The following is a 27,119-nucleotide window of genomic DNA, read 5'->3' on the forward strand; positions in this document are numbered from 1 at the left end:
AAGCAGAAGGAGCAGCAAAACCGGCAGCCCCAGGGACGGGAGCCGTTTTACAAAGATCTTACGGTTGCTGACCGCCTGCTCACAAATCGACCCTAACCCTCCGGACCCCGCCCCGGCCCCCAGCTGCTCGCAGTTAGCAGGCTCTTCCGGCCACCCCCTCCTCCCACCAGACCTTCCTACCAAGTGCCCGAGCTTTGTCCACACCCCTCTGGACCCCTCAGAAGGAGGAGCCCACTCATCTCTGAATCCCAAATTATCATCCACCAAAACTTCAGCCGTGCCCGTGCCTAGAAACCAAAGTGTGAGTGCTGGAAACGCCTTAAAGGAACATACAATCTACCTGCCTCACTTTGTGCATCAGGAAATAGGGTTCTAAGACACAGCCTCAGATCTGAGACCAAGGCAAGTTCCTGGGCTCTCAGTTGGATGTTCTTTAAAATGTGCCACGTCCGTCCCCTGCCGGGACATCTGCTAACACCGTCCGGCCACGACAGAAGTAGGAAGAGGGAAACATGCTCCAGACAGAGTGAAACTTCCCCTCAGGAGACCTGGGATTCCCTCCTAAGCCAGGTGCCTGGAGCCCCCACATGGTGGGCCCCCTGACCTGGGGCCCACCCCCACAGCCGCTCCCTCAGGAGCCCACAAGCCCCAGCCTGCGCTCCCCTGCTGAAGGGCTCCCACCCCTCTCAGCGGATGTGCCCCTTCCGGGGTGTGCCAGCCCTTCCCGGTCACTCAGCCCCGCGCCCCACACCCCGACCCAAGTTCTCCTTCTCAGCATCGGCCCATCCCCTCCTCCATCTCCTCACCTGTCCCCATCTGCCTCCTGGCCAGCCTGGGAGCTGCCCAGGTCAGGGATTGTGCTGTGGCATCGTGGCCCCTGGCACCTTTGCGGGCACACAGTGGGTGCTCAGTAGGCACGGGGAGTATGTGTGGAGCTGAGGTGAAGTCACAGAGGCAGGACACGGGTCTTAAATACAACTTTATTAGGAGTGAACCGTTGTCCCCGCAGTGGCCAGCTCCCACGTATACACAGTATACACAGCCCAGCCGCACCCAGGTCCTCCTTCCTTCTGCAGCACACGGAATGCGAAAGAACCAAACACAACGGGGGCTCCGTACGTGACAGTGTCTAGTGCCTCTGGGAGCCAACGCCCAGGCTGGGGACACTCAGGTCCCCCCACCTCTCCTCAGCTCCCCAGCCCCCGCTCCCGCACGGCAAGGCACACGAGGCTGGGCTCCTCCAATCAGTGCACACGATGGGCAGAGGAGGCAGGGGCTCCCAAGCCCAGGTCCTTACTGTCCACGCCCCAGGAGAGGCTGCTGCGGCCCCGGGAATGCTGCTCTTCTTCCAGAGCCGTGAGGTGCCACCTGCACCTTCGCCTGTGCCTTGAGGCGTGTCTCTGCTCAGCCGTGGAGAGTATGGTTGGATTAGAGAAATGTCCAAGACAAGACACACCTCCCAAGCTGTCTTGGTTGTACTTCTTTTAAAAAGGAAATAGAAAAGCATCACGACAGAAAAGAGCATCGAGGCCCAGCTTGTGTCAGGAACAAGGTCGGTTGTCCCTCCTCGAAATGACTGGTAAGGCCGCGGTGCCGGAGGCCAGGCGCCCCCGCCGACGGCGGCTCCCTTCCCTCCCCACCCCCACCCAGATCCCTGCCCCTTCCGCACAGCCCCCAAGCCACCCTCTCCTCCCCGAGGATGGGGGCACCAGGCCCGGGGGCAGTGCTGTCGTCAGCCAGAGGGGTCCACGTCTCCCCGGGTGCCCTGCAGCCCCGCAGTGTTCACTCATGCGGGGGCGGGATTCCTCCTCGCTCCCGTCTTCAAGGGTGACCGCAGCCCTGCCGCAGCGATCCGCCTGCCCTCCGCCCCGTGCAGGAGCGTGTTTGAGGGCTCGGCCAGGCTGAGCCTGGGGTAAGAGCACCACCCCGGCCGTGCCTGGCTGGCAGGCTGGTCTGTGGAGTGACTATTAGTGGAAACCAAAAAAAAAAAAAAAAAAAAAAAGGGGGGGACTGACTGCCTTCCCCAGGGAAGACACTTGCTGTGATGTCACCTCACTGAGGACCAGGCCTCACGCCCTACACTCAGAAGCGGACTCTCCCATGTCCGTGCTGGGACAGCTGCACCCTCAAGGAGGAGCCTGCTCGGACAAACAGCTCTAACCCCACCACGCCTTCCCACTTGGAGCTGCAGGAAACGCCCTGGCCTCTACCCCACTAGCACATCTCCAAGATGCGCCCGTCTCCAGCAGCTCCTGCTGGTGGCTGCTAAGGGCCCCCGGGGCAGCCAGTTGCCTTTGTGCCTCCTGAAACCTGTCCCCAAAGCAGCCGGAGAGAGAGACCCTGTCATCGCATCTGGAGGCTCGGTGGGTGGCTGGGCTGTGGGTCCAGGAAGCATGCACCCAAGCTCACTCTTGAGTCTGGGCAGCTCAGACTACAGGGGACGACAGCTGCGTCTGCTGGAAGCACCAGGGTCACCACTGCCCCTGGGGAGGGACAAGGGTGGGTTCCCAGAGAGCACAGCCTGAGGTAGCAAACAGTGAACCCCATTATCCAACTGCAGAAACTGCAGCCTGTGATGCAATGTGGTATGCCCAGGCCAGACCGCGTGTGGCTGTCTGATGACGTCCACATGCATGTCCCGCACCTGGCCCTCCCGGGCGTGTCCCAGGGCCCCCTTAGTGGGATCAGGACTATGGCAGTGCTGGATGAAGGTATCAGCCTTGCTTACACCTGCCTCTCTGGAGGAAGACGCCAGCAGAACTGGGGCCTCCTCCTCCCCATCCCAGGGCGACACTCTCCCAAAGCTCAGACCCAGGCCCAGGGACAGTAGGATGCTCTAGATCTCTCTTCAAACTCCTGCTTCAGCCACAGAATCCACCCCTGGGAAGTCTTCTCAGCATCTTTGTTTTAAATGCTCAGCTCCCTCTTGAAGAAGGCCAGTCTCCCTCCTGACTACCTGTCTCTACCTGCAAAGCCGCGGAGGACACCTGCCGAAACACCCCCACTTGTCAGGCACCCCACTTGTCAGGACGGCACAGGGAGAGGAGGTGACCCTGTAAGGGACGGCTGAAATCAGGACTCCCCACACACACCTCATCCCAAACAGAGTGGCCCAGGCTCCAGTTACACCAACCCCACTGACCCCTCAGCTCAGCCCACCCCCGGCCAGTTTTCACTGTTCAGTTCGTGTCGGTGAGAAAACAAAGTGGCTGACAGCACCATAATGACCTGCCTTGTTCAGAGACGGCTCAGAGCCCTGGGGCCCCCTGAGGGTGCCAGGCTGCTGGGCCCTGGCTCTTCCAGCAGCCTGTAGCCTCCCTGACGGGGGCCAAGGTCCCTGAAGTCCCGTTGGGAGGAGCCCATCCTCCAGGTCCCTCGGAGATGGGCCCCCGAGCCTCCGGCCCAGCGTCTGAGCACCTCTCAGCCTCTCCCCGAGGCTGGACCCAGAGGAGCCGGGCATGAGGTAGACTGCGTTAGTGACTTGCCTTCCCCGCCCAGACCGGGGGGGGGGAGGAGGGAGCCTCTCACCCCACCCAGGCCCTTGTCCCTGGATGTGGGGGACCCTGTGGCTTGGGCCCCCGGCCACTGCCCTCTGCCCATGGCAGCCCCACGGAGGTGGAGAGTGAGGAAGAGGGCCAGCCCCGCTCAGCATGGCCTCAACATGCAGAAGTCCAGCTCCTGAGGCTTCCGGCGCAGGTCGCACTGGTCCCGCGCCAGCAGCCGCCCCCTGTGGCCCACGCACTTGAGGGGCCGCCTCTTGAAGCCCCGGCCACAGCTCTTGGAGCAGGGTGACCAGGCCCCCAGCTCCCAGGCTGGGCAGGGCTCCCCGCAGGCACGTGTCTCCGCCGGCCGGTGGGCGGCGTCACAGACAGATGCCCTGCGTGGCCCGGGGGACCCACGACAGTCCACCGGCCGCCGCTGCAGGCCACCCCCGCAGCTGGCTGAGCACGGCCCCCAACTGCCTGCCACCCAGCGTGCAGAGGGCCGGGCGTCCGGCTGCTCCACTTGGTTGGAGAGGCTGAGGACGCTGTTGTGGAGCACCGAGGGGGCCCGGGGGTCCTTGGGCGGGGACAAGCGGTCCTCCCGAGGCTCCTTGGGCAGGTAGAAGGAGTAGCGGACCCGGGGCGGCGTCATCTTCCCCACCGAGAGCACCTCCACCGTCAGGGGCTCCAGGATGGGCCGGGAGGCCTGCAGGCTCTCCACCGCTGTCCCCGTGCCGCTGTAGCGCAGCAGGCTGCCCTTCACCACCAGGTCCCGCTCCACGGCCGACACCACGAAGTGCCCGTTGAGCAGGTACTTGCCTTGGCTGTTCTTCAGGGCCAGATAGTTGTCGTCTCCAATCAGCCCCTTGTAGCCGCGCTGGCGGATGTCGATGCTGGAGGCGCCTGCCGGGATGGCCACCACGAAATTGTAGCCGTGCCTGGGGGTGGAGGGGTCGAGGTCAGACAGGCACCCGGGTGTGAGGGCCTCCCTGCCCTCCGATGCCGTGACTCCGTGACCTGTATTCTTTCATAAACCCGGCGCAGGCCCCTGACACAGCCGTGTTCAGGGCTCACACAAACTGAGCGGTAGTGAAACCGTGGTCACACCAGGCACAGCCAGACACACCAGCTGTGTCGCCTCCAGAGCGGGAGAGAGGAAGGGGAAGAGGAAGGGAGATGACAGGGCTGGGGTTCGATGTCTGCAGGGATGTAGCCCTGGAGCCAGTGACCTGCACCAAGCCTTGGCTCGGACACCCTCCCCCTGATTTAAGCAAGTCAGCCTCTCCGGGCACTGGTGTCCTCATCTGAGCAAGGAGCAGGTTGAAATGTCTTAGGCTCCTTCTGGTTCCACTAGTTCATGAATGGGACACCTGCCATTCAGCCAGTGAAGCAAGTCTGGGGGGTCTGCCTTAAATTCCCCAATCGGTCTCCCCCGCAGGCCCCCTGAGGGACAAGGACAGCCTGCAACAGCCGCAGCGCCCGAGCTCCCAGAGAAGCTGCCAGCGGGGCTCAGCCGAGGGCACTGTGTCTGGGGGCCGGTCAGGCGGGGGCCCTGGACAACCACGGAGGCCCTGCTGTCACCAGCACCTGGGCTTCTAGGTGTCAGAGCCGACCACACTCTCAACGGAGACAGCAGGGCCCCGCCTGCACACCCCCGCCACCGCCTGCTTCTCCCAGACCTCGGGTCTGGGCTCTCCAGGGGGCACATCCCCCTGAAAACAAAGGAACGTTCTGGGCCTCGGAAAGCCTGGAGCCGAGGCTCTGGAGGTGGGAGCAGAAGAGGCCAGAGACACTTCCCCAGCTGCCCTGGCGCCCATCGCCCCGGAGGCAGCCCCAGCCGCCCGCTCTGCCGTCTCTCACCTCCATCCCGTCCCAAGGCCAGGGCCTGACGCTCAGGAAGGGGGGAGGCGGTCACATTTGTCCCCAGGTGTGTTTTGGTGTGTCACCCTCCTCACGAGCGTCCAGTTAGCATTCATCACGCGCCCAGCACTGCGCTAGGCATTTCACTTTAATTAGCTCCCTTAATCCTCGCAACAGCTGGACGTGAAACACGTTAGCACTGAAACCACTTTACAGGTGAGGAAACCTAGAATCACCTGCCCAGGGTCACCTAGAGAATGAGGAGCTGAGATCTGAATGCAGGTCAGTCTCACCCTAGAGCTCTACACAGACCCTGACAACCCTGCTGTCTCCCTGAGTGTCATCTCCCGCCCAGCGGGGTCCTACCCGAGCCTCCTCTTCACTCTCGTCTTTGTTGGATGAATGAATGAACATCGTAATCACAGGCAAGCACGGGGTCTGGGCAGGATCTGGCATTTACCCATCTACGCCGAGCTTCCCATGCCTGGGGGCAGCTCCATGCACCGCCCCACCCCTGTGCCCTGGCTGCGCCCTCCAGGGCACAGGACTCACATGGGCTTGGTGAAGAGTCCGGACACCTTCTTACAGCCCTTATTGTCTCCCCCGCACACCCCGCATTTGTCGAACTTCTTCTTGGAGCCCAGGTTCCCGTCGCAACCAGCCTTGATGCACTTGCCCTGGACGCAGACCGAGGTGGAGTCGGGGGTACACAGCGTGCCGTCCACCACCTGCAGTGGCCCAGGAGGGGGAGAAGAGGAGCGGGGGCAGCTCAGCTCGAGGCTCCCCAACGACCATGCCCCTGCCCAGGCGTCCCACCCCAGCTCACCCACCTCGGGCGCCAGCACGTAGAAGCAGGATGTGCCCCTGCCCAGGCATCCCCCAGCGGCTCACCCACCTTGGGCGCCAACACGTAGAAGTAGCCGGTGCCGTTGGCACGGCAGATGAGCTTGCACTTGTCCCGCGGAGACACGCCCGAGTACTTGGGCACCCAGGCCACGGTCAGGGCCAGCCGGTTGGTGCTGTGGTTGTAGCCGTTGAAGGCCTCACACTGCTCCTCCCGGAAGCTCTTGCCAGAGGCTGTGGGTGGGGGAAGTACGTGCAGGGAGCTGAAGGGCGGGGTGGTGGGGGAGAGGGCAAAGGGGAGAGCCCCGCCTACCGGGGCTGCTCAGCACGCCCCCCCCCAACGGCTCCTCCCCCTCCTCAGCCAGTGGCCCTCATCGCAGAAGCCACCCCACCTCAAAGGACCAAAGCACGCAGGATACGATGGCAACGCCTCCCCCAGGTGATGCGCCTCCTTCCCCGGTCGTCTGGCCTTAAATTCCCCCGTAACAGGAATCCTAAATAGAACCCCTCAGTGGGCTGTTGAAGCTGCTTTCAGAATGTTCTTAAATGTGTAAGATACATACACAGATGACAAAGAATACCAATTACAGTCATATACAACCACCAGTACCCCTGGAAACGTACTTGTGACGTATGTGCTTCCTTGCAAACCCATTTAATAACAAGATTCAACAGTAAGTCTACTAACTACTGTAACTTTAAAGTAGAGATGAGTGCAAATGGCGTGTTAAGAAATCTGTAACCACTGAGGCATCACATGAAAACACCTGCGATTTCTATCAGTGGCAGAGCCAGAGGTGCTGCTGCTAGCACTGGAGCTTTTTGCCTAATTAAAAGAAACACTAAATTTTAGATGGAGAGGCTAGTTAGAAAATACTGATTTCTAATGGAAGGAAATACTAAATTTTAGATTAAAAGGTTAGTAAATATGGAGCTGTCGTTTTCTTCCCACCCAAGTTGAGGGGCCGTGGATGAAGAATTCCTATTTACAGAGATGGGCTGGTGGGCGCTTAATGAAAAGGGTTCTGGGGTCTCATGCTCTCGGGCCACTTAGCCTCCCAAACTCAGCACCGTAGGAAACACCCCGGGCAAATGTGGGTAGGCAGAGGAATGATCCCAAGAGGGTTCTGCCCGGCTCCACTTCCAGACTCGGTCCCGGGGGTTAGAATCTTGACTGCGGTAACTTTGTGGCCTCCGGCCCGCCTCCCCAGGCCCGCCGCGGCTGCCCTGCCCCTCACCTGAGCTGGGGCAGGGCTCCAGGTTGCAAGAGCGGTACTTGACCCTCACTCCCTCGCAGTACTTGCCGCCGTTGGCAGGGGCAGGGTTGCTGCATTGCCTCCGGGCCAGCTGCACGCCCCCGCCGCAGGTGCGGGAGCAGGGGCCGTAGGGCTCCCACTTGGCCCAGGAGCCATCCACCTGTAAAGAAGAGTCTGTTACACCCCTGTGGGGGTCAGGGACCACAGGGGAGATACATGGGACAGCCTCCGCCATCCCATCCCACCAGAACGAAACCCATTCTGTGTCACGAGGGGAAATGACCAGCGGATGACCCTGCGCCCGGGCGCGCACAGCACTTCAACCTGCTGATTAGCAGATGCTCGCTGCTCCCAGCTATGCCCGAGGCCGCTCAGAGGACTGGCCTCTGGGCTGTGGAGTCAGGCGGGCAAATCCCACCAAAGCCTCTGCCCTCGCCACGCAGGCGGTCTTGAGCAAGGGGCGATGATCCCTCAACTTTCAGGTGCTTCGTCTGCAAAAACGGGGTCGGCAACACTTCGGTGTAAGCTTGTTAAACAGTGTGACGTGTGTGATGCATCCTAGCGCCGTGCAGCTCGAGGTTTCTCCATATCGACTGTTCCTGTGCCTACGAGGGTCCCTGCAGCTAAAGGGGGGCCGGCCCCAGCCCGGCCGGGGAACCGTGTCGCCACAGGCATCTGAGCACTTTCATTTGTAGGGTTTCTGTAACTCAGACTTTTCACCAAACCAGACTGGTGTCCACCTCAGTGCGGGGCTGAATTTGAGAAAGTTCACTGCAAGCACATCTAACATTTGTACAAAGGGGGGATAAAGACAGCAGCTATCAAGCAATCCTAAAACTCTGTTTGGCTTTGGGGTGAATTCTGTAGTGTTGTTTTCTTTTTCAAAAAGGTGGAGAGGGGATCGAAAATTTAGTCTTCATTATGTTTTTCTTAGGCTGACAGTAAAGTGAGTTTTCACCCCCGAGCACACAGAAGTTGGGCAGCCGAGGAAGCAGCCCGGCCAAGCGAGGCTGGGATGGAAGTGCCGAGTCCAGAGCCACCGGCCCGCACGGAGCCAGTCGGGAACCGGCTGCGTGCGAGACAAATACTTTAACTTAGGTAGCTACTCGGCCCATTTATCAGAGCTGTCCTCTGTCAGACTGTTCTTGTTTCATTGTGTCAGCACGTCTGTTTCATCCTGTAAAGGAACACTTTCCTTTAACCCTGCTTTCTCCTCTAACTAGAGCCCCCCTGCTTCCGTCCCCTCCCCTCCTGACAGTCACCGCACTCGTTCTTTCTACCTCCTCCCTCCTCGGCTCTGCCCATCGAACCATGGGAGCCGCCCTCTCAAAGGCCAGCAGTGACCCCCTCAAGGCCGAGTCAATATTTAACTTTGCTCCTGTGGCTTCTGAGATGATGCTGTTTTTTTTTTTTTTTTAACCTGGCATCACTTCTTCCTCCCATTCCTACAAGAAACACTCCTGCCATTCAATCTGTCATTCACCAGATATTTGTTGAATTCCTCCTACATGCCTGGCACCATGTGCAGCAAATCCCTGCCCTCAAAGCAACTGCATCTTAACACGCAATGCGCACCCGTCTGTGTTTTATTTTACAGTCACTTTTCCAGCTTCTCCGCTAGACTGCGAGGCCCCTCTGACGTAGCCCATGGTTTTTTTTGCTTTTCTGACCAATGCAGTATCTTACTCAGATCCCTGAATACAGTGGGTTGTTGCTTAATAAATGAACAAAGCTTTAATTAAATATATATTCCCAGAACACAGAAGATTTTATATAATTCTGGACCACACCCATCTCAGGGCAACTGATAAAGTCCTCGGTGAAGGCTCTTTTATTATATGACCTCTGTGTGCATAAAACCCCAAGGCAAGCCCTCCTGTGGCCAGGGCGGGGGCAGGAGAGGGGCGATGGCCACCAGGGTCAAGGGAGAGGACGGACCTCTTGTTCTGTTATCTGGAAAAGTCCAAATCCCTTTGCGACCCCAGCCCGAGACCTGGAGTACACAACATCTATAATGTGCTCAGAGAATAGTTGGGGTTCCGAATTTGCTTGGGTCTGGTTGCTATTCCTATTCATCAGGAAAAAAATAACTTCTGTTCCTTTAGTTCCAACTTCAAAAGCCACAACAGAAACTGAAGCTTGGTTCTGGTGTAACAAATGCCGGGGTTCTGAGCCTGGCTCACCTCGGGCCCTCAGCACCCGACGAGGGCAGAGAGGAAGGAGCCCTGAGTGAGCCAGTCAGAGCTGGGGAGGAGGGGCTGCGGCTCAGGGCCCAGCGGTTGCCCCTGCAGAAGGCTCCCCACCTGCCCGAGGCTTCAGCAGGTTCTCTGACCAGCCATGTCTTCTCCATCTGGTTTTAGAGTCAAGAAGGGGATAGGACCACAGCCAGGGAAATCGAGGCACAGTTGGGGTCACACAGTACGTGCGCCGGGGCGGATCCCCGGCAGAGGGCCCACAGTCTGCCCCCCAGCAGCCCCTCCCCGCGCCGCTGCAGCTCACTCACCCTGTACCTGTGAAGGTCATGCCTCTCCACACAGGCCCCCTTGAGGCAGAACTTGCCCTCGCCACAGCCGGTGCCGTCCGCCCAGGGGAAGTGGCGGGTCTGGCACACCATCTGGCCCCGGGCCTTGCCGGTGCACCACAGCTTGGTGCAGTACTGCATGTAAGGACAGGGCTTGGAGCCCACGCCGAAGGCCAGCTCGCACTGCTGGCTCAGGGTGTAGCTGGCGCCCGGCAGGTCCTCGGGCAAGGCGATGGGCTTGCTGGGCTGGTCCAGGAGGCAGTCGCCTGCAGGGAGCCGAGGGCATTCGTTAGGGAGGAGCCTGGAAGGTTGGGGCGTGGCCAGCACCGGGGCTCCAGGCCGGGAGAGAATGGAGCAAGGGCCACGGGATGGACGGCGTCAGAGCCTGACTCCTCGGGCCATGCATGCCGGAGGTGACAGGACAGACAGGTCCGGAGAGGGCGGGCCCACCTCCTCTGACACCCGGCTTACCATGCCCGCTGTCCAGGAAGTCAGTGATGATGGCCGCACTGCAGGCCGACCAGGGGTTGGCACGGTCGATCTGGATGAGCGTTGGGGACATCATGTGGTTGGCTCGGAGCTTCCCAAACACCTCCTCACACACTTTCACATTGTCATGGGGCATGTTGAACACGTGGCCTGAGGGAGAGGCAAAAGGACTCAGTGGGCAGAAGAATGTGGGCTACAGGTGAGAAGGCGTGAGGGGTGGGGGCACCAGGTGGGGGCGCGAGAGAGCCCGTGTCAGTGGTTTTCAGGTGGGTCATTGCTGCCTGAGGGTAGATCGCTTTGCAAATGTCCTCGAGAGCCTGTTCTTGGACGTTCCCTCCCGTCCACCAGGTTTGGGCTCAGTGAGGACAGCAGAGCACTAACAGAGGCTCACTAATGAGACCCTCGGACAGCATCACTGGGCAACTGGGCTTGGGCAACTGGGAGAAAATAAGCCCTTGCTAAGGCAGACTCTGGGCCTAAGAAAGGACCCCAAGGCTTCAGGGCATGAGGGAGCTAGGACAAATGCCGACCCCCGGCCTAAACGCCCAGGCAAACCCGGAAGGCCCCCAGAAGGGCCCTCCTGCCTCACCCAGCTCATGGGCGGTGGTGAAGGCCGAGGGGAGACCGTCGTCCTCGATCACTGAACAGCTTCTCTTGGGGTCGCACATGGTGCCCACGTCAGCCATGCCCAGCGTGTCACAGGTGGTGGCCCCACACAGGTCCTGCCGAGGCGGGGAGAGGCAGAAGGCAGCCAGGAGTCAGGGACAGTGACAGAAGGGACCAGAAGGGAAGGCAGGACATCTGACTGGACGGTCCACTCGCCCCACTCCGAGCTCAACCAGGCTAGCACCCCCCGGCCAGGCCCTCCTCCCAAGCGCCATGGGGCTATTGTTGGTGGAATGAGCGCAGGTGGAGGGAGCAGGCCTCAGGAAGAAAGCTCTGCGGCTCGCTGAGCAGACTCTGCCCAAATCCTACCCAGGGAGGCAAATTAGGGAGGTACGACATTAAACTGGAAGGACACCGCGTTGTACAGAGGCAGCCTGGCAGCCCTGAAAAGGGCGACTCCCCAGCTGGGTGAGGTTCCGGCCGTGGCTGGGCAGGCGGGGGTGGAAGGCCAGCACAATCCCGTCCACCGTCAGCCCTGGGAGCCTCAGTCCCTGGTGGGTGACTGCCTTTGGACAACCATGAATTAAGGCTGGGTTCTCTGCCAAAGGGTCTCCGGCCAAGGGCCCACCCTGCCTGAGGCCTGGCTTCTGTGGGCTGGGAGGGGGCAGAGCGAGGCAGACACAAGCCCCGATCCAGACCCAGCTCCACTGGCAGCAGACGCTCAGGGGACCACGGGCTTGACGGCTGCTGCAAAGAAGATACGTTAAATGGGTTGTGACCTAAGTAAGAAAGCCGTCTTTGTATTGAAACACCGCAGCGGGGCCAGGGCCTCCAGCAGCCCGGATGCGACACACTTCGAGGACTCAGACGGGACATGGGGCTCCAGGGCGGCCATCTCACAGGACCCACTGAGCGTTACAGGCTAGCAACGCGTCCCGGCACCTTAAGTGCCCGGGAGCTGGCAAGAGGAAAAGACACCAGGACACATTCTGCTCCTCCTGAGAAGACGCTTTGAATGGGTGACGCTGACATCCTCTCTGTCACATCCCCGCCTTTAACAGGGACGCTGTTTGACAGCCTGAGGTTGACCTGCAGCATCCCCCATAGTCCCTGCCACAGTCTGAGGCGGCTCGGGCGTGATCACACCCCCTGGTCAAGGGTGTGGGCTGAGACCGCGATCACAGCCGATCACGGTGCTGCCTCAGTGAGTGCTGACGCTGGCCCGCACCTGACACACAGGGCCCCATTTAGCCCTCCAACACCCCACTGGAAAAATGACTGTTATCATCACCCTCCTTGGACTTCTCTGAAGTTCAAAGGAGCTCGAGTCCCAGAGCAGACACGTGCGCTTGGGGTCTGAGGACCGGACACTCGCGCTCCTTCCACCTTGTCCCAGCTGATCACCCAGCAGCTCCCAAGTTCACGCTCAGGAGAACGTGCTGGCGTGGTCTCCCGGGGAGCCAGGCGTTCACACAGCACGCACACAGGGCGTCCTCAGCCGCGTGCCTCTTCAGGGCTGTGTGCGTGCGTGTGCGTGCTGACGTGGGGAAACGGCGGGCAGCCAGCACGCATAAGTGGGGCCAGGGGACAGAGGAGGAAACGTGGTCATAGTACAGAAACTCGGCAAAATTTAATCCAGAGCACTCGGAAGTTTACCACCTGAGCAGTCACACTTGCCTTCCCACGGTCAGGTGACAGTCACACCTCTTAATGAGTTAACAGTGATTCTGGCCAGAGAACCACCCGGGGGGTGATCAGGCTGAACCAGAGGGCACTGAAGTCACTGGCGGGTGAAAGACTGTCCCCGGCTCACCCACGGCGCCTCTGCCACTTCTGGGAACCCCCAGATGGACCTCCAGCTCCTGTCTCTTCTGAGCACCTTTCCCTCTCCGAAGTCCCACGCCCCAGAAAGCCCTCCTTCCCGGGGTTCTGCAACCAGAAAACTATGGTCAGATCGCAGGAGGGAGGCTCACCCAACCCACAGTTCAGGGAACATGGCCGCTGAGGAAAGGCTGGGTGGATGAAAGGGCTGGGAAGGGAGGGGAGGGCCACGGTGAGGGTGGAAGGGAAGTGGGAAGGCTCGTGCAGGGGCAGAGGGAGAGGGCACCAGAGTACAGGATCCCCCAAAGGTGGTCGCCCCTGAAAGTTCTAGCCTGGAGGTCCCAGCCTGCAGGACAAGCATGTCAGTGTCCCCGGGGCCACATATACACTCGCCAGTGGCCTGGTGTAGGAGGGAGGGCACAGCCACAAGCACCGAGGAGCTGAGCCTGGTCCTGGCCCATCACTTCGCAGGAATGTCACTTCAGGAAGTCACTCCTGTCCTCAGGGCCATCTCCCAACTAGAACCCAGACGGTCCCAAGGCCCTAAGCCTCTGCTCCTTCTGGACCCCAGGGTGTTCAGCCCCTCAGGCCCCTAGGTTACAAAAGGAACACCCAGGACAGTCTGCTTTTAGAATGGAAAGACCCCTAATGGTGACCTCGTCTGCTGACCCACGTTGTGTAGTCAATAAAACAGACTCACAGAGACGTGAAGTCACCCATGCGGAAATTCAGAGCCCCATCCCCTGCCCTGCTCAGAGCTCAGGCGGAGGTCAGGGGCCTGCTTCCGCGGCCGGGAGGTCCTTAAACCCAAAGCCTCCTTCCTCTCGGGGTGGGTGGATTCTCTCTGAAGCAGACATGCAGCTGCAGGCCCTTCCTGGCCAGGAGCAACCTGTTCTTTCCATCAAGAGATCCCAGTTTCCCTGGATCAAACAAGAGGAAGAAAGAGAGAGCCAGCGAACTTCCTGAGGGTCGGGGTGGCTGAGAGCAGCGGTCCTGCAGTGGCCGGCCTGGCTCTGCGGGAAGACGCAGCTGCCTGGGCTCGGGGGCTCTGCCTGGCCCTCTGCCCCTAGCCAGGGCTCGGGTGGGGACTTACTGGGCCTCCGCGCTTTGACCGCCTACAGGCGGCCGCGCCGGCCCAGCCGGGCCTCCTTCACAGCCCTTCTGGAAGGAACTCAGATGCACTCCAGTCGCCTCAACCTCTCCCGCTCTGGCACTTGTCTCCAGAAATGGAAACTGTTCTGGCTCCTTCTACCTGGAGGGCGCAGGCCCGATCCGGCCCAGCCCCCACCTGCCTCACTGTTTCTGGTGACTGGCCATTTCTTCTTAGAGCTGCAACCGCTCTTCCAAGTGACCCAAGAATCATCCTGGCCAAGAAGCTAATCCTCCTGGATGATTCCTTTCTAAGCGTCTCTTTTTATAACATAATTGGAGCCACGGCTTAAAAACAAACAAACAAACAAGGATAGCACCTTGCAGCAGCCCAAGCCACGTTCACCAACACTGCCCCCCACACGCCCATCCCCCCCCAGCTGCCTTCCCTGCAGCCCCCCCACCTCCTCTCACTGCCCCGCCACGTACCAAGATGCTTGCGTGTTCCGGCAGTGTGAAGGGAGGCAGACCCAGAGAAATCAAGCACGCTCTTTTTTTTTAATGTGGCAGAAGAGACATGTTCTGGTGTGACCACCTCCTGTGCACGTGAACTCCTAGGCAAGTGAGCCAGCGCACAGGTCCACGGCCACATCTCTGCATCCAAGCGTACCACTCATGGAACTTACCCATCCTCTCATCCTGCAGGTGAGGAAACTGAGGCTCAGGGCCATGCTGCTACGGAGTGAAGAATGGGGTCTGAATCACACCACATGAGTTAGGGTGGTAACTGCTGGTGCAACCGCCCTGTGCGGGCATTAACACGGCCCTTTCAGACCGCTTCTCATCTGGATCTCTGTCATGCGCCACTGGATTTCCTCACCCAACCCCAAATCCACTTCTGCTTGTAATCCCCAAGGATGGGAGGGCCTTGCCTTGCTAGAAAGAAAAAAAAAAAAAAACTACCAATTCAGTGCCTGGGCTGCGAGAGTCAGGATGCCAGGGGAGAGGAGGCTGACGTGCCCCGAGGGCTTCTATCAGCAGATCCTGCTCCACAGAATCTAAATCTCTCAAGATGCACAAAGTGGCATTGCAGCAGGAGATGGGGGAAACCGGACTACGAGAACGACCTCGGTGACAAAGGAGAGGAGCCAAAGCTTGCAGGAAGACCAGACTTTCTCCAGAAGCCACCACTTCGAGTCCAACGGCAGCTGATGCTGACCGAGTGCCCGACGCCCCTCCGACAGCCTCGCCTGTCCTCGCTCACGGAATCCGCACGACGGCTTTATGAAGGAGATGCCACTACTAGCCTCATTCTGAGGACGAGTAAGGGGCCCAGCCCAAGGTTAGACGGGGAGGGGCAGAGTGAAGGCTGAATCCAGGCAGGGCAGCCTCAGAGCCGGGCCCTTCCCACAACTGCATGCTGCTTCTGGGGCACGTGAACCCCAAGGATGCAGGGGCTGGGGAGCTCCAGGGGGCAAGGTTGTCCACCTCAGACCCCCTGTCCCCAGAGAGCAGGCTGGTCACCAAGTGGAGAGAGGCCAGGGGAGGCCCGGGGCGAGGGGAACGGCAGGACGAAGGGCCTCGAGGGCTCCAGGAGTGATGTCTGCGCCTCCCTGCTGCACCAGCCCTGGCTCCTTGTCCCACACCTGCCCTGACACACTGACCCGTCCCTGCCGGGCCCCTGTCTGCCGGCTCCTCGCTGGGCCCTCCTTCCTCCAGGCAAAACGTGATGGTAAAGAGCCAAGATGAAATGCCAAAGAACCTTAGACTCCTTCTCCCTACCCTGCAGCCTGACAGCCTCGAAAGTGGGACTACCAATCCCCGGGAAGGGAGGCGAGCGACCTGAGCACCCAGAGCTCTGCAGTCCTTCCACCACTGCTACGGCACCTCCTGCCCGGGAGCACACTGAACCACCAGGCATCCACCGGCCCATCTGAGGGGCTACAGAGGTGTAGGGACGTCCTGCCAGAAGCAGTTTACAGATCAGCACGATGGGAACTGCAGAGTCCACAGCTTCCACACTAAACAGGACGTGCCAGGCATACGTGCAGGGGAGCGGGGCAGAATGCGCCGAATCCAGACCACCCCCGACCCAAGATCTGGCCAGGGACACATCGGGGATCACTGGGCAACAGCAGACACACTGAGGCGGGGATGGTCACAGCTGCTCTCGGCACCGATCCGGGAACACTCAGGAACTCATCCACCAACAGCCCTTCCTCATCATCACCCTCATTTTATGGACGAGCAAAGGGAAGTGCAAACGGCTGATCCATTTAACGTCATTGCTAAAAGGGCAAATGCCAGGACCCCAGCTTAGCTCTGCTGACTCCAAGCCCGTGTTCCTTCCACTGTGCCACGCGACCCGGGCAAGGCGTCACGGCCAGGTGAGCATGGGTGCCGCACGGCGCGAACAACAGCTACAATGCTTTCAAGGGCAGAGGAAGGGCAGGGCCTGCGGAGCAACAGGTTTCACTGGCCCTCCTGACTAACCAGCGCTTGAAAAAAGGAAGAAAAGACTGCAGGGCACATTCCTCTCTCCAAACTTCCTCCCCTCCCTCCAGCATCACTATTGGCTTCCTTCTTTGCTGTAAGACAAGGGGGCGGAAGAATAATCACCACGCAGGCCAGGGAGCAATCACCTCCCTTCCTTCCTCTCTCACCCCCAGCCCCTTCCCAGAGGAGTGGCGTTGAGTTTCCACTCAGTGATAAAGATTTACCAACTACTAAATACCAAGTCCACAGCTGTCTTTCTCCACTAACGTCTTCCAAGGCCTGACTTCCAAAGAAAGACTGACAAAATCAGGCTTCTCTTTATTGTGTGGGGATATGTGTATAAAATAATCACCATTTTTTTATCAGCACTTTTTTTCGTCTGAACACCAAATTTCACCGCCATACCACAACTAGTTTATCGTGAAAAAAAAACTGGCCTCTACTTCAAGTGAGGATCCAGACGCTGATCCAGCCTGCACACTATGGGACACGTGCATGTCCCCATGAAACCCAAGGCCAGAACGGGAAGCCAAAGTGCCAAGCTTGGGACGTGAGAGGTGGAAAGGTGCGAGCACGAACGCAGAGAGGACGAGAGGAGAGTGCCGACAAGCCCGCCGCCTCGACGGTCCCACAAGAGGAAGACGGGGGTGCGGGGGAAATCGGGGCAGCACACACGGTTCTCAGTGCGACGGGAAATGTAGATAAATGAGGCACAAGCAGGCAAAACCCCACAAACTGCGAATCCTGAAAACAGTCTCAAGGAGAGGACTTCACAAAGAGCAAAACGGAGGGTGGACTGGAGGAGCTGGCCTCCTACCAGGTAGAGAACAGGCCTCCTTTCCCATCACCGCCAGTTCCTTTCTTCCCGCCCATCCTTCGTCCTTTCGTCCTTTGAGTGTCTGTCCCTTGTCCTCGGCTCCCAGACTCCAGGACTGAAGAGCGTGACCCCCACTGGGCTTTCAACAGAGGAGCCTCCCCCGGGCATTTACACACCACATTGCAATGGGTTATTTCCTTGTCAGGGTCCCTGACACGCAGCGAATTCCTGGAGGCCAGAGGCCACAGCTTAGTATCTGTATCTCCACAGCCCAGGATGGTACTGGAAACAGCAGAGGCTTAACAAGTAGTAAAAGAATGTGCAGACAAATGAATGGAAGCCAGCCAGCCAGAGCCACCCGAACAGCAGAGGTGCTGGCCCTGAAGAGAGAGACGCCTTGGGGAAGCGCGGTCCTGCTGGGTCTCGGCATGGAGGGCCTGGCTCCCCCTGCCCGGTGTGCAGCAACAAGTCGTAGAAACTTCTCGTAGAAATGAACGTCCACCCCGGAAGACTGGCTCTCATTCTCAGACCCTGGTTGCAGCCCTGTGTGACCTCACCCTGCTGTTACGAGGCCAGAGGCTGACTGCTTTGCAAAGTCAGACGTGCACACGTCCTTCAGGAACACGGACTTGCTCTGCAGCTTCAAGCAAAACCCCTCGCGTGGTCAAAATACCTGCTGCACGACCCATTTCTTCTCCTCCGCAGACAGTAAAGGGTCCTCCCTGGGTCTCATCTTCCTGGTGTTTTGATTTCCACACCCCACACCCCTCCCTCCACCTGCCAAGAGGACAGCGGGGCTCCCTGTGGCCTGGCCCAGGTTTGTTTCCACCGCGGCAGCTCGGACCTGGTCAGAGAGGGAGCTCCAGGGCCTGCTGGTCCTGCCCCCCTCCTGCTCCCCTCGGGGCACCCCCGGCACCTAGAGCTCCCTGGGAGGGAGTATCTCCGACCAAGCCCGACCCCCTCCTAACGGCACCCCCCCCCCATGAAAACCACAACTGGAATGTGATCAGAAAGGGGTCCTCGCCATTTTTCCAGTTTCTCTGGGGGAACAGGTGACTCTAGAAGTGTCCATCAGTCCAAGGTCCCTTAGAGACAAAAGGTAATTTGCCAAAAAAGCACATTTCTAAAAATGTCTTATCCAGACACATTATATATTTTTTAATTCAAATTTTCATATTTTTTTCAATTTCATATTTTATATTTTAAGTTCAAATTTTAGTTTGAAAAAGCATTGGTGAAACCACCATCATAATAAATGGGGTTTAAGCAGAGACGCTCACGTATCCGATTTAAAGGATTACTACCAACCCTTACAACGTAAAACAAAAGTCCCTCTTGTGTGGGGGTACAGCAGGGTCTCCTGCCCTGGGCACCCGGAGACCACACTGGCCTTCTAGAAGGAGCAGCTGCGTGCTGGTGTTCTCACCCGCTCCTGCACCTTCCCTAGGGGGTTCAGGAATGAGCCACTCCTGAGACTCTGAGAATGCGGCAGGCCCTGAAGTCTTTGCTGGCAAGGACGCAGGGGGACATGTTCACTCTAACGCGTCAAGCACATACCTGGGTGACAGGCCTGCCAGCGCGGCTCCCCGCTCTCTTGCTCTGCCCTCTCGACGCCTGAGGGATACGCAGCTGCTAAGGCTCACATCTTGCACATCACTGCTTCCGGCCCAAGTGGCCATACATCTTGTACCCATTATGCATGGTCAACATAGCCCCCTGGGGCCGAGCACACAACACTGACAAACAGAAGCTGTCACGCTGTTCGACTGCTTCTTCTCCCAAAGGCGGATCCTTCTGATGGTGTAGCCCATATTCCCAGCAGGAATCTTCTTCCAGGGGCTGGTTCCAAAGGTCAGCCCAGCCACTAGGCAGCGGGGACGGAGGCCTTTCACTCTAGACCAGTGAGTGACCGCCACAGGAGCATCGCCGGTAGCAGATGGGGCAACAGCTGCTTTGCCCATTAAGAGATCCTGTTCTCGGCCTTCGCTTTCCCCCCCAGCCATCTGACTGCCGAGCTGGTCTGTGTGCGGAGGTCGAAGCCACCTCCTCTTCCCCGTGACTCAGGCAGTGCTTGTAGGGGCTGGGCAGGGCAGCTCTACAGAGCTCATTTGGAAGAGTGAGCGCAAAGAAATGGACTCAGGCCAGAGCCCTCCCCAGAGGAACCAGGTGGTAGGAGGAGAAGGCTGGGAAAGGAGGAAGTTCAGCTCCAGGAAGGGACCAGCTGTGCCAAATGGGTTGTTGTGGAGACTCCAGCTCCAGCCCCGGGCGCTCCAGTCCATCAGGATACGGTGGAGAGTCGGGGCCCCACAGGTAACCAAGGGTGCAGTGGCATCGCCAGAATGCCATGGTTATGATGTGAGCAAAAGAAGAGCCTGGCACAGATTCAAGTCACAGCCCCCAAAATCAGAGGAAGCCGGTCCCAGGGATACCCCTTTCCTCCCAGTCTCCTGTAAGCTGAGAAATTTCAAGAATCCAAAAACACAGAACCCGATCACGCCACCATCTATGAATCTAAATTTTCAGTAAATCCACAGCAAAAGGCAGAGCTGCTTTTCTGATCTGCTTTTGGGACCTAATCCCAAGATTCGGTATCTTTCCAACCCTTCAGCTGGGATCCAAGCTCACACCACTTGCACACGGCCAGGGGCAGAAGCCAGAGTCCTGCCGTCAAGTGTGGTCATACGAAGTGTCAGTGAGTCTGGGTCAGGAGCAGCCTGGCCTGCTTTGGCCTGCAGCATGCATCAGGGCAAACAGGTCAACCTCAGCCCACAGGGATAAGGGAAAACTGAGAGATGTTCTCCACTCAGCTCCAAGTGAAGCTCCACTTGAAATTCCAAGTCCAAACAGGTACTCTAACTAGTTTGCCTGCTCTGAATGGACCTGAAGCCCCTCACAAAGGAAGCATGCCCAGCACAGAGGGTGCAGGAGAAGCAGCGAGGAAGAAGGGAGTACTCCCTGTACTTGAGCCCACAAAAAAATCACAAATGAGTTCCTTCATCCCAATCCAGGTTTCCCAGGCCCAGGACAGAGGATGACAACATGTCACCCATGAGGAAAGTAGCAGGCGCTGAACTTGCATTCCCACAAGCAGAAAGAGGAAGCCTGGGAAGGAGGTGTCTGAAAGGACTGAGACGCCCCCTTACAGTAGGGGCGGACCTCCCCAACACCATCCTCAGAGCGCCTCCTCTCTGCCTTGGAGAAAAACTGCAGCTCCGGGGCGGCAACCTCCTGGGTTCCGGCCCCTCCGCGCCTGATCCAGGAGGAGCTCATTGGCCGCGCCAAGCCAACACCTTCCGAAGGAGCAAGGCGTTCCGCTGACCGCCCACGTGCGTCCGGCTGCCCGCGAGCCAGAGCTCCGCCGAGCCTAGGCGCAGGCTCTCCCCGGAAGATCCAAAGTGGCATTCGGAAGAGATCAACGAAATTTAAACTCAGGGGCACTGCGCGACACAAAGGGCATTTGAAGAGTTAAGGGCGGTGACCTCAAGAAAATGGGGGCCATCTGGTCCAAAGAAGTGACAGATCAACTCACCTGCCGGGTAAAGAGGATGGCGGTGTCCCAGTATTCAGGGTGCTTGTCACTCACTTCGTTCAGCTTCTTCTGCCACGCACAGAAGTTACGCAGCGTCAAGGCGGCGTTGCCCGTGACCTTGGGCCCCGTGTCGCGGTCTCCGAGAAGTAGCACCTTGACCACGACGATGCTGATGGGGTTGAGGATGCTGGGATGGCGGTAGAGTCGCGCCGCGGTGGCCAGCAGCGTCAGCAGATAATGCTCCAAGTCCGCGCCGTGGAACTTGACCATCGACTCGTCCGCCACCACCAGCGTCTCCACATACCGCGGGATAGACACGAACCGCTTGGCGCGCCCGGACCTGCGGTGGCTGTGACCCTCCCCTAAACTGTTCCGCCGAGGCTTGTAAGGGTCCAGGGCCCTCAGAATGGCAGGGTTCCAGCCTGAGGCCACCCCGCAGCGAGAGGTGGGATCTCCGGGAGGCCCGCCGGGGGTGCCCCGGCGCTGGAGGAGGTGTGCGCCCTGGCTATTGCGCTGCGCCGCCGGCGCACTGGCGTTGGGCAGCGGGCTAATGACATACTCGGCGCCTCGGTAGCCGAAGGCTCCGCGTAGCCCCCCGCACAAGCTCACAGCGGCGAACGAGTCTGGCTCGGAGTTCACGTCCCCAGAGTAGAAGCAACGTCGCAAGTCCGGAGAGCTCTCGATGAGTCCCTGGAGGGGGACGCCCAGATGCTCAGTGGCGAAGGCGGGCGCCAGGAACTGAGCATCCGGTGTCAGGTGTAGGTAAAAGTCCTCCTGAAATGCTGTAATCTGAAAAATAAGTCCCTGATCCTCGGAGTCCTCAGGACCCCGCCAGTAGTAGTGGCGGCCGTTGATGTCTGGGTCCAGTCGGATGGGGACCACCACCTCCTGCTCTGGCTCTGAGCCGCCAGCGAGTGCCCCGGCGAGAGCCAGCGTTAAGATGCCCAGCAGAAGCATGGCGCCGGGCAGCGCACGGCCGCGCTCTCGGAAAGGCTCGGCCCGGCTCCCGGGCCGCCGGCACGGTCTCTCTGCAGCCCGCACACAGGAACGACCGACGCCCCGGGGCCGCCCGCAGCTTCCAGAAAGGAAAGCCAAGGTTACGAGACTCCTCCCAGAGCAGTGAGTGTGCACCCGGCGGCCCGCGCCTCCTACCTGTGCCTTTCCAAGCAAAGCGCGCCCCAGGAGCTTAAGTACAACCGCTGTCAAGTGCAAGGACGAAGATTTGGAGCCGCGAAGTAGAGGGAGGTGCCGGGCCGCTGCTCCGAACCGCAGCCACTCTCAGAGCCGCAAAGCAGGCGCTGGGCGAGCCTATTAAAGGCCCCCTCCTCTTTGGACTGCCCAGTCAGCGCCCTCCCTCCCCTCCCAGCCTCCCAAAGCTTGCAGCCCCGAGCCTCCTGGGGCCACCGAATAAGTCGGTCCCGCCTCCCGAGCGGAGAGCCACTTGGCGGGGAGGGAGTGGCGTTTGAGCTGAGGCAGGAGGCGTGGGCTGGCCAGAGAAACCAGCGCTGGGAGTCTCGTCTGCGGTCTGCCTTCACTCTGCGCCCCAGAGCCCGACACTTCCGTCCGGACCGACATCTGTCCGCTCCCTGGGGCTTAACCTTTATCTCAAGGTAGTTGGGGTCGGGAGTTGGATATGAGGACCCACTGCTGACCTCGTCTCCGAGACCCACCTCATCCCTCCCCTTGCAACATCCCTGCTGTTTCTTCATCAGTGTCCCTGGAAATGTGCTACTGCTGCCAGAAGGGCGAATGCCCAGGCACGTGGAGACCCCTTCCGGAACCCAGGGCCGCTGGGACCCAGTCTGCCCTGGGGACAGTGGTGTGCTGGATGGACTGGAGCAGGTGCTTAATTTTCAAGAACTTTGCCAGTCAGCTATTAAACACAGGCATTACTGAACTTTTAATTATGTGAACTTACAAATTATGTCTAACAGCAACCCTCATCGCTTGGTAATTATTCGAGCACAATTACCTGTGCTCTTGTGCCTCAGGAGCCAGCGACCCTCCAGGACAGCGCCCAGCTCCCAGGGACAAGGGCAGAGGGCGGGCGTTCCATGACAGGACTGAGTGACCAGCCATTATTCCTCCCCACCGCGGGGGTGTCACAACGGGAGCTCCCACCAGGTCCCAGTGGGAGCGTGTGCACCACTCGGGGCTGGAGGGGGAGCACACACCAGTGCCTAGGGGGATGTGGAGAAAGAGGGGGTCTTCCTTCCAGGGAGGGGCTGAGCAACCAGTGGAGAGTAGAAAAATCACCAAGAAACAGTTACTTCTCCCTGACTTTCTCTCATTTGATCCTTGACCAAGGGTCGTGGAGGACACTGGAGTGGGAGGGTGAGAATGCAGCGGGGGCAGGGGCGGGGGGATGACGTCAGGCCATGAGTTCGTGTTTAGTGTGAGGAGGGCCTAAGGGGCCCTGTTCCAGGCTCCAGGCCTCGAGGTCCTTCCTCTCTCTCCGCAAAATCAACTTCTTTCTTCTGATGAGGAAGAAGGGCAAGTAGAGGAAGGAAGGCTTTCCTGGGCTCTCCTGATACCTAGAAAATCTTTCCAGGACCAGAGGGCTCCGAGTTGAGTTTGCAAGAGGAGGAGCAGGAGGGGAGAGCCTGTGACGACTTGAAGCCCAGAAAGGGTGAGCGGAAGAACTTTGGAATTTTTTTTAGGAAAGTGGCTGCTCGAGTAGCTATTGAGCAGGAGAGACAGCTGGGGCTGGTCCATTGAGGACGACTTTTTGCCCATCATCCTCTCCCCGTAACGGATGGAGGCTGGAGGAGCCCCCTGGGGCCTTGGAACAGGAAGAGGGCTCAGATGCCCGATCCTCCTGGGCCCCCTGTCAACTGAGAGGCACGGGGCTGAGACTCATTATGTGAATGAGTGAGAGGTGGTGTTTATGCTCTGCAAGTGAAGGGGAGAGCGTGCCTACGGAGGACCGTGAGAGAGGGAGAGAGAAGGGCCACGTTTGCAAAGGTCTTCTGTGCTTGTGTGCTTAAAGAGGGCCTGTAATTAAAGACAGCCAAGGCCCATAGTAAGTCACTTATTTAGGGCAACCTCCTGGTTCCCCACACCCAGCAGTTTTCCTGGTGAGTTACAAGGCTTCCGACAACATTTTACTTTCACTGTGATCCACGGAAGTTGTAGGGGCTGTGGTGTGTCGCTCAAGACCGCAGGCCCAGGGGGGAGGCCCCACCACGCCAGCCTGCCTTGCTTCCCCTCCCCCACCACCCCTGAGCACATATGACTTTCTCAAAGGAACCAGCAGGCACCAACCTCTGTCTGCGCTGAGCCCCACCCTGAAGAGTTTTCTGTGTGGTACCTTGTTTAACACGCATCTCCACTCCTGGGAAGCTGCCACTCTGTCCCATCATGTTTGCCGGGGGTCCCTAAGCAGGAATTGAGGCTCTGGGGATGTGCTGAGCTACAGGACACAGAACTTGAGTAGAAGCTGGGGGAACTCAGCCTGGACACTCCATTCCGATCACTGATCTGATTCCCGACTCTGCATTTTCTCGTGTGTGAAAAGAAGAGGGGTTATCTTCCACCAGAGGTCTTCAGTCAGCAGACTGCACTGGAAATCTCTGGTGGAGATAAGGTCTAAGGCCACTTCCAGGGCAACACTGAATGACTGCTTGTGGCCTATGAAAGGCCACATGGCATGGTGGCTAGGAGCCAGGCTCAGAGGACCCTGGTGCCGCCGCCTCTTATTTGTGTAATCTTGGTTAAGTTCCTGGACCTCCTTAAGCCTCTGCTTCTTCATTATTAAAATTAGCATAATAATACTACCCACATCCCATACCTATTATGAGGATGAAATAAGTGAGTACTTTACCAGCACTCGGAAGTGCTTGGTACATAAAAAAGTTATCAGATGTTACCTAGTAGGATGGTTAATATTCTTATGAGCTATTATTATTCATTATTATTACCACCAGGACCCTTGACCCTCCAAGATGACTGCGTCATCACCTACCGAAGTTTCTAGTATTCCTAATGAGAAAGGAGGAAAGCTGGTGGGGCCACCTTCTCCCAGCTCTGCTCAGGACTCCCAGTGTCACTTTGGTGGCCCTGCTGCCATACCAGAACACTGCAGGTGCCACCGTCTTGCTTCTCCATGTCCTGTGGGATCTTCAGATCTTTGGGAAATGAAAGACAACTCCTCCCCCTGGGAAAGACTGGCCTGTCGGATCTGAACCCTCCAGCTCGGCCTGTTACGCCCCTCACCTATGAGGCTGACCTCTCCCTGCCCTTCTGGTCTCAGCCCAAGTGCCACCTGCTCAGGGAGGCCCTCCTCGGCCACCCAACCTAATAAGCCCAAAATTACACTTAAGAGTCCGTGCTTTATTTTTCTCTGCAGCATTTATCCGTGTCTAAACCTATTTTGTTCACTTACTTCTTCATTCACTGTCTCCCTCTCCCCGCCAGTCCCACAACTAGAATGAAGGTGGAACCCTCTGCCTCATTTGCTCCTGCCTCATTCGCTCCGGCCTGCCCAGTGCTTGGCAAACAGGAGCTCTCCTTAAATACTGAGTGAATGGGCCCGATTCTCATCTCAGCTTGGTCACTCACAGTGGACAAGGAATTTCCACTCTAAAATGGGGATTCGGCTATCTCCTAGGAGAATTTGGGGTGCCCAACACATTGCTCTCACGATTATTAATTCCTTACACCTCTCTGATGGAACCTCAGCCCAGTACCCCCCTTTCCTAGTGGAGGCCACTAAGGCCCAGAGAGAGAAAGTTACTTGTCTACGGCCACCCAGAGAGTCGCTTTTCTCCTCTTATAAGCGCATTCCTCTCCACCCTTTCCGTGAAAGCCTGGCTCTACTGGCTCTAGCTACACTAATTCTTTTGGCTTCTTCTGCTCAGAAGCCAATACTTCTGCACGCCATCTCTCCCACATACAGTGCCCTATCCGCCTCATCTCTGCCTGTCTACACAATTCTCACCTTTTACAGGAAGCCACTTCACTCCACTCACACAGCTCTACACGGTCCTCTCCTCTTAGTGCCCGCAGCATCTGTGAATTCTGTTTCTAGAAAATGAATATTCAATTTGAACATGCTTGCTTTTTGCTAATTCAATGTTAAGCCCTTCTCCTGAGGCTGGGCTATGGCCACACCAGACTAGAAACTCATCAGAACTGGGGCTTCCTTTTCTTTCACAGGAGTCTCCATGGCTGTCCCCAAGGGCAGGAGTTGATGGCTTGGCTGAGTCAGGTGGGCACAGAAGGTTCCAGGTAGATCAACCCAGAAGGGTGATGCACTGAGGCCGGGAGGAGGGAGTCACAGGATTCCCTAAGGAGACTTAGAATTCACTTCTTTCAGATTCTGATTATTCACCAACATCAGGACCAAGGATGACTTCTGCATCTTGTAAAATCAAGCATCCTGGAATATCTCCCCAAACAGGAGAAAAGAGAGCAGAGGTGGGGAGGGGCGGTTAAAAGGAGGAAAAGAAGTCCTGTGGTCTAGGCAAGAGTTCAGTGGGTCTTCTGATTTTCAGAGTGAATGAAGTCTCCCAAGTCTTCAGATCAGGTGTTATTAAACCATTGCCTTAAATGTTAGCATTTCGAATCAGAAAACAGATTAAGGAGCTTGCCATTTTTTTTATGCTGTTATGTCTCTACTGTTCTCTGGCAACGATCCATGAACATCCCAGGAATGTGTAATCTGCTTGTCAGGGAGCCCGTGCCGCAGAGGTGGGCAGAGCAGACAGGCTCACAGAGGCGTTCGGGAAGCTTCTCGGAAGGCTCGGGGAGTGTTAAACCATAGTGCGGCACCGTCCCCTGGCTCCCACCAGTGCGGGGGCTCTTGGCTGCTCTTCCCCCAGATGTGGAGACAGCTGAAGTAGCTGGAGATTCATCTGAGGCCCCATGAATCCCAGCCCTGGGCCTGGGTCCATTCTTCCCTGCTCAGAAGAAATATTTCCCTCTATTTTCTCCCTCTCCGCCACCCACTCTGCTTCCCTCTGGGGCTGAGTATTTAGTAGAAGTCCCTCTGGTACTTAGGTCCTGTGTCTGTTCTCCTAGATGCTAGGATGTTAGAACAAAGGGTTCTGACGTGGCTTGGGGAAATTCACAGGGTAATAGTTCCAGGCTACCTTCTTCTTGCACCCTGAATCCCCCCGTTAAACGGTCTTAGATAACAGCCACCACCTTCCTAGCTCAGGGCTCCCCAGTTTAGTAACTTAGTCCATAGATTTACATACACTGGCGCAGAAGCGATACCTGGAACGGAGATGAAGTGAGCACTAAATCTTTGACTCCTGCCTGGGGATTTAGAAAGCCACTGGTTCCTTCTGCCACACAAGCTTCTTTC

General features: G+C 58.1%; 1 protein-coding gene across 1 annotated transcript; it reads right to left on the minus strand.

Moving 5' to 3' along the window:
* Positions 1-961: 961 nt before the first annotated feature.
* ADAMTS15 (ADAM metallopeptidase with thrombospondin type 1 motif 15) lies at positions 962-22,110 on the minus strand. Its single transcript, XM_014556749.2, has 8 exons — positions 20,810-22,110; positions 11,041-11,173; positions 10,434-10,601; positions 9,945-10,228; positions 7,424-7,601; positions 6,238-6,419; positions 5,895-6,070; positions 962-4,420 (listed from the first exon to the last, which is right to left on the minus strand). Exons 1-8 carry the CDS (start codon positions 21,764-21,766, stop codon positions 3,646-3,648), a joined length of 2,853 nt encoding a protein of 950 aa, XP_014412235.2. The 5' UTR covers positions 21,767-22,110; the 3' UTR covers positions 962-3,645.
* Between the last annotated feature and the right edge of the window lie 5,009 nt (positions 22,111-27,119).

This window comes from Camelus ferus, chromosome 33 (genome assembly GCF_009834535.1).
Source record: "Camelus ferus isolate YT-003-E chromosome 33, BCGSAC_Cfer_1.0, whole genome shotgun sequence".
Lineage (NCBI taxonomy): Eukaryota > Metazoa > Chordata > Mammalia > Artiodactyla > Camelidae > Camelus > Camelus ferus.